Here is a 15499-nt window from a genome sequence, read left to right as displayed (position 1 = left end):
TACGTTGACCAGTTGCGTGTGAGTTTGATAAAGTCCCTGTCACTCAGTTGAGACCGCGAGTTGGCGTAAATTGTGTATAGTCCTTGATACAGTCCCTGTCACTCAGTTGAGACAGCGAGTTGACGTAAATTGTGTATAGTGCTTGATACAGTCGCTGTCACTCAGCTGAGACAGCGGGTTGGTATAACTTGTGTATGGTGCTGCTTGATGCAGTCGCTGTCACCCAGCTAACAAAGCCAGTTGGTGTAGCATGTATGTAGTGCTTGATACAGTCCCTGTCACTCAGTTGAGACAGCGGGTTGGTATAACTTGTGTATAGTGCTTGATGCAGTCGCTATCACCAAGCTGAAAAGGCGGGTTGTATTACTCGTATATAGTGTTTGATACAGTCCAATTCACTCAGTTGAAAAAGCGATTGGGTGTGGCCTTTTTATAGCGCTTGAAACAGTCATCGTCACTCAGCGGAGGGTTTTGATACTGGGGGAGTGGTCGGGTGTGGAATTGTAAATAAAATTAATTTTAATGGTCTAATTCAGGAGACTCTGATAGAAAATCTGCAGCACGTGATTAGCTCACGATATATTTATCTGTCCCGTTCTTACAAAAGCTAGGAAACTGAATAACACATCCCTGTATATTACCCCTTGTCTATATGTTTCTACTGACAAGTATGATCGTTGTTGAAAAACGTACCGACACTGAAAGGGATCGAGGATCGGCGTCGAACAAACGATTTCAATTATGATGGAGTAAAATATTTGATATCATAGCTGTTACGATGATATAAAAGTCCAAACAGCTTTCATTTAACGTTTATAGAGTTATAATAGCTAGTTGATGCTAAATATAAAATAGCCATAATGAAAGAGGTCCTTATTTTCAATCTAGTCACTCCAAAAACGGTCAGACGAATCAAGAGTCAAACGATCCCGATCAGGTAAGTACATCTTTTTACTGGTTGTGAATTAATCATTCCTTGATTTAACATCTGATACGTGTTCCGATAAGTTTAATAACCGTTATAACAGCGATTCAAAAAAATAATTGAAAACATTTCAAGAACGGGTAATGTCTGTACAAAATCATTGCATTTGAAATCTGATATGACTGTCAAAATAAAATTTTACATTTCTAGAACAAGTTAATGTTTTCCTTACGAAAGATTACCCCGATTGCAGTATCTGAGGTACTTGAGTTGAAAGTGTTGTATGATCCGCTCCATGTAAATTTGTTTTCTTCGTCAGTCGATCATATCAAAATCACTCTTATAACTAACGAGTAGTATCAACAAATAGACAGTAACAAACAATGTCCGTGGTGTAAAAAAAACCCCATTATGTTGACTTTGTTTTCTTTGTTTAAGTCGTGAAATAGGTATGCATTACTGTACTCTTTATTAAGGGATGCTTGTCTTCTTAAAGAAAACTCTCACTAACTAACGTAACAATTGCTATTGTTTTTTATTTGGTATGACTCTGTTATTACATGTATCTAAATGCTTGCTTCAGTATTTATTAATGTTAACATCAATGGTCATATAACGACGGTTATTTTAAAGTTAACAGGTGTATGGGCGTTACCTAGTAATCTAAGACTTTTAACTGTGAAAGAAAATACCGAAACGTTATTTTGATGTTTCCCGAAACATGCTCAATAATATGTCGATACGACTTCAACTAATTAAAATTAGACTTGTTATTTCCGTTCCTCTATGGTATGCTTAACATACAAGATCTAACAATACCCCGCATGAGGTCATATCAGCATGACCTTTGAGCTCAGCCAATCAGCGCGTCTCCTATGAAAGTTTCGGAGTGATTTCATTTTTCCGGAAGTATAAATACTACTTAAGCCAGATACATGTTCAGATATTCATTAAACCGTTCAAAAATGTGTATACTGTAACAAAAACAAAATTTTTAAACAAGATTTGTAACAGAAGATCTCCATTTGGCATAAATAAAAGCAGGTTAATGTTTATCGTTTTATTAAATTGTCCTTTTAGGGTGGATTAAATTTGAGACCAATATGTCTCGAAACAGCCTCAATAATTCCCTGGTCTGTCCTAGTCGGGTCACTTAAATTATTACTACAGGAATCTATCACTTTTTCTCGGTGCTGTGTATATGTCCTGCAATGATAAACATCAGTTATTTTTGCGATTGAATTAAATCCGAAATAGCACATTAAATATTAAATTGAAATTATATATATTACTTTCCCATAGTGTTCCATTCCTCAAAGTGATGGCCGTTATTGTGAATGCAGCAATGCGGGCTGTGTGGGAGATATAAACTGAAAATCAAATAGAATACAAAACTTGAATAGTTTATTTTGTACGTAGTATATTATTAGGTATATTGCCTCAATGGCTATGTTAACATTTTTATAATGACCGTTTGATAATTAACTGACTTATATCAGTATTAAATAAACCACTTAATAAGCGGACTGTTGGCAATATAATCGTTAACCCGAAGATTGGCGATATTGCAGATTTCGCTGTGCTAAGAGCACTATATCCAATGCCAGTGTTAAACAGCATAGTAAAATTCTATCTTACATTAGATTAGATTTTCAGGTATAGATTAGTAACCATGCAAACATTGCAAACATATATGTGTGTACAGGAGATCTCAGATTGGACAGACTTTAAAAACAGGCTCTTTTGAAATGAAATCATTAATCAATGTTTGATTTTTGTACTTATTTCTGTTATGACATTTAATCCAACAAGCATGGAAATGATATGACAGTCTACTACATGTACATAATCACTGCTAAGCTATAGTCACTCAACGAATTCAACTTGTTTTAATAGCACAAGACAGGTTTAATTTCTTGTCAAGATCTCGAGACAATTTTACTGTCTTTCTATTTCTGGTCATGTAACTCATTACTTCTTCTTTCGTGCATTATCATATGTTAAAAACATTTTACTGTACACGACGTCTTACAACATTTTACAGCACCGTAATATTAAGATTGCGCCGACATACGGTATATGTCGTAAAAGAAAAAAAAACTAAAATAAATATCAAAATCAGATGTATATTTTATTGAATGTTCCCTGCTTTATTGGAAAAACCATTCCCAAATTTCCAATTAATGCTTACGTCCTTTTGGTTCACCAAAGAGTTATTTCCCCTGATAAGGATTTGTTGATATCGTAAACATCCCAAAAGAACATCCTGCTAGTGGTCGTTTAGGGATATTTGTTAAAGCCCCTTTAAGCTTTGCTTTAATTTCGAAGCGCTATACTAGGGTTGTCAGCTTGCCTTTAAGAAATATCAAAGACCCTCTATAGTATCAAGAGGGTATCATGTGATAAAGAAGGTGGTGCATGGAAGGGCTAAATCGGCCCACAGCGATCTTTTTCCGGGAAACATATTTTTGTCAAAAGCATAATATCCCCGATTATGTGGGAGGAATTTATTTCCATTCCTCAATGTATACATTCTTTTTTTGGTGATTTCATTATTTTCCCATCAAACTGCATAAGAAGCTAATGTTTTGACCACTAATCATTATAGAACACATTTTTAATTCCTATTTGTGAAACAAACTCACCCCATTTGTTTCAGGTTTAATTTTGTATATGAATCATCACGCTCCGTGACACTAAAATTAAATTTCAGCCTAATTTGATGTCTTCTTTGTGAAAATCATTGTTTTTAACTTTTCATTTAAAGTCTAATACCAAAAAGTTATTAATGGAGTACTATCAAAATTTCCGGTTAGAAATAATCTATGGATATTCATAAACATTTAATGAAACAAATTTATTTGGTGAATTACTGGATATTATGTTAAATGCATACACCCCCAATTTTTGACAATATATAAAAGTACCGAAGGTACTGAAAAATAGAGGCAAATGCTAAAAATCCAACAAAAATAACAATGCATTCAGACCTTATTGCTTGTGTCAGACAGGGTGCTCCTTTTTAACCCTTGGTTTTTAATACAATTTACTTCATGACCTTTCTTTGTATGCAAAAATCTTTTGTTATCCAGTAATTTTTCATGATTTTTTTTGGTTGTGTATTAAGATTAATATGCAAACATGTTTTTAAAAAGCAAAATGTGATAGTACTCCAACGATTATTACATTTTATCTACTTAACAAATAAAAGAAAATTTCAAGAAGGTAATTTTTTTACTGATACTTTTGTTAAAAAAACTGTAATTACACTTTCTATTATACAAATTCATACTAAACACACATGTTTTTTTATAAAATATAACATCACATGAGACTATCAATGCAATATGAAATTTATCAAATACTTTTGTACGAGAAATATATTGAATTTAAAAGGGAGGGTACACATTTTTTACAGAAATCATGTTAGGTGGCGCTGCGTATACATCATTTGCCATTTTTCGTTTTAGTGTCTAAAATGACCTGTATTTGGTTTGGTGAAAGTCTATCATAATATCATGCATAAAATAAGATTCGGCCGTGGGCCGCCATGCACCACCTCCTTTTTAACTTATCAAATGCGCCAATTATGCCTGAAGTCCTACCAAAAGTTCTGGTTATAGGCTCAGCAGTAACCCACTTTGTTGGGGAAAAGATCACTAGCACGTTTTCCTCAATCGAAGTAGTTATATCGTACCCCAAACCAGATAACCATAAAAAGCTTTCGTCAAGCAAAATACTCAATTTTTAATCACAGTCTAAATATTAGAGAGTTTTCAACCTTGATGAATATGAATATCCAATAAGACCACCATGGTCTATTGTTTATATACAGACTACAGAATCGTGAAGTATGTCGTGCACAGAAAAGACTTCGAACGACTGGATTACAACGCAACAATTGCACAAAGGATATGCAAAGGACTGCAAAACACAGATCTACGTGAGCCATGTATCATCACATCTAAAGATGTCTCGTTTATGGCGTTGGTACCCACAGCCAGGGCGCCTGATAACCTAAATGATGGTGAGACGATAACGGATGTTACAAAAGGTAAAACGTTTTACTTTGTTATAATGGCCAATACACTGTAAAATGATCATTATATATATATATATATATCTAAAATGTTAGTTGTTTATATTCGTGTTTTGACGAAAGTGAACTGCCTTGAAAATTTGACAATTCACCAGTACTGCATCGGCTATAAAGGTAGCTCTTTTTGATATTTCATTATAAGGACTAAAGAATGAGAATGACAAGACGAGATGGATAAGCCTTTTCCCGACAGAGGACATACCTATCAAGGTACATATTTTATTTCAGCAGTCAACAGTTGTGTGAGAAGGAAACAGCTGTATGATGATGTTTTTATTCTTAATTCGAAGAAAAATAATTTAACCTACTTTTACCGACTGAATGCTCGTACAAGATAACATACCGGGCACAGTGTTTTACTTCGTATGTAGAAACCTTATTGTCGCTGGATTGTGACAAAATATAAAAGTTCAAATCAAATCATTTCACGTTAAAACATGTTATTTATAATACACTTTGTTGAATTGCTTCTATTTTGTCAACAGATTCCTGAGCAGGATGAAGTATTGTATCTTACAGAGACAGTTGAAAACTTGAACATGCATTCCGATGTTAAAAGATTCCTGACAATTTCGTTTGAAAAAGAAATATTTGCTTACGCTGAACGGGCCTACAAATATGTCCAATCCCTCATCGCAGGAAGCGTGGAACAACAACGAGATCAGTTGGAGACGATAAATTTAGAGATACGTTCTCTTCTTGTGAGAAAACTACCGGAGCACGGCATCTCTGCCTTCCGCACATCCGACGATCAGCCGTAAGTCTATTAATCACCACATGCAATATTGATTTTCTTAAGATCACTTCAATGCTAATGATGTAGTTCTCCTGAAGATTGTGCAAATCCTCCTTCCAAGATTATTACAAAGTAAAACCTGGCATCACCGTAGTACTTATGATATATGTTTGCTTATCCCTTGCCCCCCTCTGATGTTTTCCTCTGATGGTGCAACTGAAGTTTACGACTTTTGTAAATTCTGTTAACTACTTTGTATTTTACATGTTTTAGCTGCCAATATGTCTAAGATCAAGAAGCAAAATATTCTCAATGAAAATATTTATGATATTCAATTTCAGAATGCACCACAACAAGTTCCAGTTTCCCTCCTCTCGAAATATTAAAGAGAGACTACAAGACAAACGGTAGATGGATGAATTATTACTTTGATGGAATGGTATAGCTCCATTAATTGGATTATACTTTGAAAACGTTTCAAATTTCAAAATTTTCATTTCCTAAAAATATTGATACATATTATTTTTACGTATTGATTTGTTGTGTTTTGCGTTAACATGAGTGGTCGGGTTGCACGTTGGTAACACATTCGCCTTTCACTTAGTCTCACAGTTTTGATTCCACGTTCAAACGTGAAATGTATGGGGTCACCTACCCGACCATTTGGGTTTTCTCCAGGTTCTCCGATTTCCTCCCACAGTACCTCGAATGCTGCCATCAAAGCCAGCAAGAGTGATTATTATATATAAGCTGATAACTTGTTTCACAATGGTTGTTAAGTAAATAAAGTTTACATTAAAAAACACGTCTAATCACTTTTCAAAGTTTCTAATATATTATTTTCTCATCATTGCCAACATTAACCTCTTTAACATTTGATACTATTGGGAATAATTAACTGGGGAATCAGTAATTCTCAAGTTAGGAACGTAGATTTGAATAGGCTATTCCAAGAAATGAGTATTTCTATAAAATAGTCCATTGTTAACTCAAAGGGAAGCTTATTACTTCATCTAATTGAAAAGAATAGAAAATGCTTATTAATAGTAAATTATGCACACAAAAAATCTTTCTTTGTAATAGGCTTTGCTTTTACATTTTTTTACTCGTTTCTTCATTATTTTACTTCTATAATGAATTGTTCAGTGATTCTGGACTTGTCTTTTGTTTAGTCTGCAGGGATGTGGTGTCCAGGGCTTTTGCAACACAGCTGACGGGTTCCTGTTATTAGTAGCCGAGCCTAAAGAACATACTGACAGAAAGAAAATTGCGAGTTGTATTAAAAAGTGCTTGAGCAGATATCTAAATGATCAATCGGAGATCTTATGGGTAGAATCAATAAAGACATCAAACCTAACAGCTCGAGGTGATCAGCTTACTAACGCAGAAACGAACACACGGGGAACACTTGGCTGTTTTGGCAGACGAAATGGCACAGGATTGGTTGCAATCACCGCGGGACATTTTGTAAAAACGGAACAGCGAATCCAAATAGAAAATTCGCGAGAGTTTGGAACGTGCGCAGAGAGTCATGAGCTAGAAAATGTAGACATTGCAATCATAGACGTAAGTGAGAATGAGAGTTCTCGTTGTGTGAAAAGTTTTCAAAACGAAAATGGAGAAGTTTGCGAGGCATCTGTATATCGGGGAGATGAATTACAAAACTGGCCGGTACATAAAATAGGAGCAGAAACACAAGCTACTTCAGGAGTTGTATACTCTGGTGTTGCCAGGGCATCTAAAGAGGAAGGCATTGTTATATGCGGAAACACGGCCCATCCAGTCTTTGCTAAACCTGGCGATAGTGGAGCCATCGTTTTCTTCTATGATCCGAATGACATAAACAACAAAGCTGTTAAGTTGCTCTCTATTGTATCAAAAGATATCGACATAAAACAAAAGGGAGCAATTCCCGAAAGTTTCTCTAGGAACGCGGTATTGACTCGAAGTTTGAAAGATGGATTAGACATGGTCCATGGCATTACGATATAAGAAAGATTCACTCGGAAACAGATCAGAAGGATTTACTTAGAAACATATCAGAATGATTTACTTAGAAACATATCAGAAAGATTTACTTAGAAACATGTCATAAAGCTTCACTCAGAAACATATCATAAGGATTCACTCAGAAAGATTTACTTAGAAACATATGTAAACACGGCTACTAATATGTATGTACGGCTCTCTCAGCTCTAAAATTTAGTTGCATGTTACTTTTTATCACCAACAGAGATGTTTCAAAGTATCTGGCTTCAGTATGGAATAATCATATTCTCTCACTTAGCATGTGTCTGATGATACACACACATTTTATTCTGGAGATTTAAGTCATTTATCAAGTTGACAATCTCTCTCAATTTAGTCTTTTTTTTGTTATATATGAACATTTGCGCTCGTATGTCGACGACATCTTTGGAAAATGATCACCTTTTTAACTCCATCTAATGACATGTTTAAATTACTAAGATGGCTGCCTTTTAGCAAAAGGATTTTATATAGTCAGTCTGTTTTTATGTACAAGATACTTAACGATCTAGCTCCACAAAATTTAAATTGTTTTACTAGCATATCTGATGTCCATTGTAGGTCTACCAGATTCTCAACCACAAATGTTTTATACTTACCATCTCACCATACAAATACTTTCAAAAAATCTTTTAAATATCAAGGAGCTCATACATGGAATCTTTTACCAAGTAATGTGAGAAACTGTTCAACACTTTTATCTTTTAAGAAAGCAGCAAAGAACTTTTTTATGGAGTAATCTGTAATCTTGCCGTAGTTGTACTTTTATCCTTTACATTTAATGACAGCTCCAAAATTAGGTTTTATTTTATATCATATGTTAGAGTATTATTCTTTTATATGTTGTAAATCTTGTATATTTTATTACTTATCTTGACCATGTGTAAGACGAGCTTTTAAGCTCAACATGTTATCAAGTATAAATAAAAACCATTATTATTATTATTATTCAATTGGAACTTGTGAAGTTTTATTCAATTTTATTTTAACCTAGCGACCACGTCCATATATTTTTGTGAAATCTGTGATAGAAAGATGTTTTCAATGCATATAAATTAGCTTTATTGCCGCCGCCACCACCCCCTCCTCGTTCCGCTCTTAATTGTGATGACGTATCCCTTTTGATTGCCAATTTTTTGGTGTTTTGATTTTGTTGATTGAAATTGTATAGATTTGCTTGATGCAAACTATCAAACTATATGCTAAGGCATTGCCTTGTTTGTTTCGCCTTCTTTTTGCGAAATCTTTTTAATCTTTCATAATTGAGGTCGTGCTTGCTTATGTAATAATTTAACAAAATATATTTTGTTATCATTCAAGGCAACCAATTTTATTCTGGACATTTAAGTCATTTACTAAATTGACAATCACTCTCAATTTATTTTTTGTGATATATGAACATGTACGCTCGTATGTCGACAACATTTTTGAAAAATGGTCAGCTTCAATGGGAGCTTGGGAGTTTTTATTCAGTTTTATTTTAACCTAGCGAACACGTCCACATATTTTGGTGAAATCTGTGATAGAAAGATGTTTTCAGTTTATAGAAATTAGCTTTGCTAACTTAATGCCCCCCCCCCCCCCCCCCCCCTCTACCAACGGAATCTTCTCTTCATTTCACGAATTGTATTCCCTTTGAAGCAATGTCCCTCCGTTTGACTTTGACGCTATTTCTATTATTTAAAATTACCAATCGAAATTCTTCTTATTAAACTGAATTGTCTTCGTATGGATAATTGAATCGGTATAACCAAGATGGCTACTTATAGAACATAAAAAGTTGGGTCCTTCAGCTCAAACTTCTTCTAGTGTAACTATTTTAAAATTGAGTGAATTCCGTAGTTTATATTCCGAAAATTCTGATTTTTTCACCTATTAATTACTATTACGTATGAATTTGAACAAAAGCTCAAACTGACTTACCAAATCCATACCTATATATATATATTCAATAAATACCTATCAGGCTATATATCTATTTTTGATTTACTAATTTGCTGGCAAAGCAGTGGTTGCCAAACATTTCATGCCAGGCTCAATCCAGTATAAACATCCTGTAGGTTGTTTCAAATACTGGAAATTATGTTTTTTTTGTTTTTTTTTCATCAGTTTTTGTATTTATACATGAGTAATTATATATTGATCATGTTTAAAATTATGAGTTGGATATGATATAAAACATTCGCCCACATCACCATTAATATACAAAATCTGTGACACTCTGTCTCACCCTCAGTATTCCTCATCTTGCAGATAGACTTACATCATCATCATTGACATTAATACCGTCTCCTTTAACTCGCCATCTATTGTATAAACGTACTAGAGCGATAGCAACCATCCTCGCACTCAATTTTCAACATTATTTAAATTGATATCTATATCTATAGACTTACAAAATGTATTGTATTTATCCTCATCATCAATATTCATCGTCTTACAGATAATGTTATACCATCATTACTTTCATTTAAATTGGCATGTTATTTCTATGTACACAAAATATATGGACACAATTATAATGTTAATTAAAGACCTTTCTCTATAATGCACATTTGTACACACCAGTGCCAATTTATTCAAATACATGTAATGCACATATAGGTACTGGGAATAACTTTTAGATATGTGTAGATATGAAATTATCCACGTCTTATGGTTTTATATTAATAATTATGTACAAGTATATATAGAAAATACTTTAAACAGAGTAAATACTTCATCAATAAACAAGATTAATATCGGTATTAGTTCTATATTGAATGCATGATTGATCTATACAGTTCTTTATTTCTTGATGTTGAGGTTTTTCAGATAAGTTCTTATATTTATTGAACATCAGTTCTTTGAATATTGCAACGATAGGAGTGACATTTATATATATATATATTGTTTACTTTATATGCACTTCGAACCTTCAAAATAGGATGTATCATGCTTACGTTTATTGAAGTGAATATATCTTTTTGTTCATCCTCATAACTCTTTTTCAAAAGACATCATGTAATATATGTTTCCATGCTAGATAATCAGGAATATGTTGTTTATCAGAGGATAAAAAGTTATGAATATTCAGTTGCACTACAAATGACAAAGAGATTTTACATTTTCATAAAAATGAGAATTCCCATCTGATATATTCATCAATTGTAATTCCGACTCTGTAACCACAATTCTTTGTTTATCTACACGAGTGAAGTATAATGATTTATTTTAAAATCTATCAAAATTATTAAGATTACGGAGATTTATATTTAGAGGTACTTAACCTAAGATGTGTGTGTCCAAAGACAGTCATAGAGTGTATTACCTCAACCAAGCAATTATTTATCACTTTTCATTTTAAAACAACACATACCGAAATTAACTATTTACCAGCGATTGGTTTCACGTTTGAACTTTTGAGATTTCTAATTCATTATTTGTCGTGAATCTTCAATGTCCATGGATCTTTTTTATTCTAAAACATTCTCTGATAACTAAGGTTATTTTACTCTGTTAAAACGATTGATTTTGACACACTTGTAATGATAGAATTATTTGTGTTTGTTTCATGTGTATATTATACTACAATTTTATATCTACATTATATCTGAATAGAAGTTAATATACAAACGTGTTTGCTAGCAAGTTAGACAATATTTTTTAATCGTATATATTTTGTAACCATAGACTATCTCACACATGTATATAACGTTGAAAATCGATACATTAATAGTGCGTTCAATGTGATTCTGTATCTTGTTAATTAGTTGAACCATATATACTATGTCAATCTAACGTTATTATGTAAATTTTGTTTTATATCAAGATGTATTAATTATACAGTTCCCGTTATTCTTAGTAATTTGTGACAAAGGGACGATGTGAACGAATAATGATTTATTTTAAAATTCAGTAGTATGATGTCAAATTCTATCTAATTTGAAATCATTTTTGAGAAAGGAACGAATAAAGTATAATGATTTATCTATGTTATACCATCATTACTTTCATTTAAATTGGCATGTTCTTTCTCTGTACATAAAATATATGGACACAATTATAATGTTAATTAAAGACCTTTCTCTATAATGCACATTTGCACACACCAGTGCCAATTTATTCAAATACATGTAATGCACATATAGGTACTGGGAATAACTTTTAGATATGTGTAGATATGAAATTATCCACGTCTTATGGTTTTATATTAATAATTATGTACAAGTATATATAGAAAATACTTTAAACAGAGTAAATACTTCATCAATAAACAAGATTAATATCGGTATTAGTTCTATATTGAATGTAGGATTGATCTATAAAGTTCTTTATTTCTTGATGTTGAGGTTTTTCAGATAAGTTCTTATATTTATTGAACATCAGTTCTTTGAATATTGCAACGATAGGAGTGACATTTATATATATATATTTTGTTTACTTGATATGCACTTCGAGCCTTCAAAATAGGATGTATCATGCTTACGTTTATTGAAGTGAATATATCTTTTTGTTCATCCTCATAACTCTTTTTCAAAAGACATCATGTAATATATGTTTCCATGCTAGATAATCAGGAATATGTTGTTTATCAGATGATAAAAAGTTATGAATATTCAGTTGCACTACAAATGACAAAGAGATTTTACATTTTCATAAAAATGAGAATTCCCATCTGATATATTCATCAATTGTAATTCCGACTCTGTAACCACAATTCTTTGTTTATCTACACATGTGAAGTATAATGATTTATTTTAAAATCTATCAAAATTACTAAGATTACGGAGATTTATATTTAGAAGTACTTAACCTTAGATGTGTGTGTCCAAAGGCAGTCATAGAGTGTATTACCTCAACCAAGCAAGTATTTATCACTTTTCATTTTAAAACAACACATACCGAAATTAACTATTTACCAGCGATTGGTTTCACGTTTGAACTTTTGAGATTTCTAATTCATTATTTGTCGTGAATCTTCAATGTCCATGGATCTTTTTTATTCTAAAACATTCTCTGATAACTAAGGTTATTTTACTCTGTCAAACGATTGAGTTTGACACACTTGTAATGATATAATTATTTGTGTTTGTTTCATGTGTATATTATACTACAATTTTATATCTACATTATATCTGAATAGAAGTTAATATACAAACGTGTTTGCTAGCAAGTTAGACAATATTTTTTAATCGTATATATTTTGTAACCAGAGACTATCTCACACATGTATATAACGTTGAAAATCGATACATTAATAGTGCGTTCAATGTGATTCTGTATCTTGTTAATTAGTTGAACCATATATACTATGTCAATCTTACGTTATTATGTAAATTTTGTTTTATATCAAGATGTATTAATTATACAGTTCCCGTTATTCTTAACAATTTGTGACAAAGGGACGATGTAAACGAATAATGATTTATTTTAAAATTCAGTAGTATGATGTCAAATTCTATCGAATTTGAAATCATTTTTGACAAAGGAACGAATAAAGTATAATGATTTATCTATGTTATACCATCATTACTTTCATTTAAATTGGCATGTTATTTCTCTGTACATAAAATATATGGACACAATTATAATGTTAATTAAAGACCTTTCTCTATAATGCACATTTGCACACACCAGTGCCAATTTATTCAAATACATGTAATGCACATATAGGTACTGGGAATAACTTTTAGATATGTGTAGATATGAAATTATCCACGTCTTATGGTTTTATATTAATAATTATGTACAAGTATATATAGAAAATACTTTAAACAGAGTAAATACTTCATCAATAAGCAAGATTAATATCGGTATTAGTTCTATATTGAATGTAGGATTGATCTATAAAGTTCTTTATTTCTTGATGTTGAGGTTTTTCAGATAAGTTCTTATATTTATTGAACATCAGTTCTTTGAATATTGCAACGATAGGAGTGACATTTATATATATATATTTTGTTTACTTTATATGCACTTCGAGCCTTCAAAATAGGATATATCATGCTTACGTTTATTGAAGTGAATATATCTTTTTGTTCATCCTCATAACTCTTTTTCAAAAGACATCATGTAATATATGTTTCCATGCTAGATAATCAGGAATATGTTGTTTATCAGATGATAAAAAGTTATGAATATTCAGTTGCACTACAAATGACAAAGAGATTTTACATTTTCATAAAATTGAGAATTCCCATCTGATATATTCATCATTTTTTATTCTGATTCTGTAACCACAATTCTTTGTTTATCTACACATGTGAAGTATCATGATTTATTTTAAAATCTATCAAAATTATTAAGATTACGGAGATTTATATTTAGAAGTACTTAACCTAAGATGTGTGTGTCCAAAGGCAGTCATAGAGTGTATTACCTCAACCAAGCAATTATTTATCACTTTTCATTTTAAAACAACAAAAGGACAATAATGAACATTTCGATCATACCGAAATTTACTATTTACCAGCGATTTATTTCGCATTTGAACTTTTGAAATTTCTGTTTCATTATTTTTCGTGAATCTTCAATGTCCATGCATGTTTCTAATTCTAAAACATTTTCTGATAACTAAGGTTATTTTACTCTGTAAAACGATTGATTTTGACAGACTTGTAATGATATAATTATTTGTGTTTGTTTCATGTGTATATTATACTACAATTTTATATCTACATTATATCTGAATAGAAGAAGTTAATATACAAACGTGTTTGCAAGCAAGTTAGACAATATTTTTTAATCGTATATATTTTGTAACCATAGACTATCTCGCACAAATATAAAACAATAAAAATCGATGCATTAATAGTTCGGCCAATGTGATTCTGTATCTTGTTAATTAGTTGAACCATATGTACTATGTCAATCTTACGTTATTATGTAAATTTTGTTTTTATATCAAGATGTTTTATACAGTTCCCCTTATTCTTAATAATTTGTGACAAAGGGACGATGTGAACCAATAATGATTTATTTCAAAAATCAGTAGTATGATGTCAAATTCTATCTACTTTGAAATCATTTTTGACAAAGGGACGAATGAAGTATAATGATTTATCTTAAAAATTATCAAAAATATTCAGATTACGGAGATTTGTATTCAGAAATACTTAACCAAAGATGTGTGTGTCCAAAGGAAGTCATAGAGTGTATTACCTCAACCAAGCAATTATTGATCACTTTTCATTTTAAAACAACAAAAGCACAATAATGAACATTTCGATCATACCGAAATTTACTATTTACCAGCGATTTGTTTCGCATTTGAACTTTTAAAATTTCTATTTCATTATTTTTCGTGAATCTTCAATGTCCATGCATGTTTCTAATTCTAAAACATTTTCTGATAACTAAGGTTATTTTACTCTGTAAAACGATTGATTTTGACACACTTGTGATGATATAATTATTTGTGTTTGTTTCATGTGTGTATTACACTACAATTGTATATCTACATTAATTATATCTGAATAGAAGAAATTAATATACAAACGTGTTTGAAAACAAGTTAGACAATATTTTTTAATCGTATATATTTTGTAACCATAGACTATCTCACGCATATATATAACGTTGAAAATCGATACATGAATAGTGCGGCCAATGTGATTCTGTTTCTTGTTAATTAGTTGAACCAAATATTTGTTATACTATTTCAATCTTACGTTATTATGTAAATTTTGTTTTATATTTATATTATACAGTTACCCTTATTCGACTTTCT

At 31.6% G+C, this 15499-nt stretch overlaps 1 protein-coding gene across 1 annotated transcript in view; it reads left to right on the top strand.

Annotated features, from left to right (window-relative positions):
• Positions 1–7892, top strand: part of LOC117318507 — an 8937-nt gene extending 1045 nt beyond the window's left edge. The window contains exons 2-7 of the mRNA XM_033873485.1: positions 889–937; positions 4761–4979; positions 5167–5234; positions 5510–5781; positions 6102–6167; positions 6933–7892. Coding sequence (XP_033729376.1) covers positions 889–937; positions 4761–4979; positions 5167–5234; positions 5510–5781; positions 6102–6167; positions 6933–7752 — 1494 coding nt within the window. The 3' untranslated portion in view covers positions 7753–7892. The remainder of the gene's footprint in view (positions 1–888; positions 938–4760; positions 4980–5166; positions 5235–5509; positions 5782–6101; positions 6168–6932) is intronic.
• Positions 7893–15499: the final 7607 nt, after the last annotated feature.

The sequence above is a fragment of the Pecten maximus genome, unplaced genomic scaffold, assembly GCF_902652985.1.
Source record: "Pecten maximus unplaced genomic scaffold, xPecMax1.1, whole genome shotgun sequence".
In the NCBI taxonomy this organism is placed as follows: domain Eukaryota; kingdom Metazoa; phylum Mollusca; class Bivalvia; order Pectinida; family Pectinidae; genus Pecten; species Pecten maximus.
The sequence above is the reverse complement of the archived record's forward strand: the minus strand, read 5'-3'. Positions and strand labels throughout refer to the sequence as shown.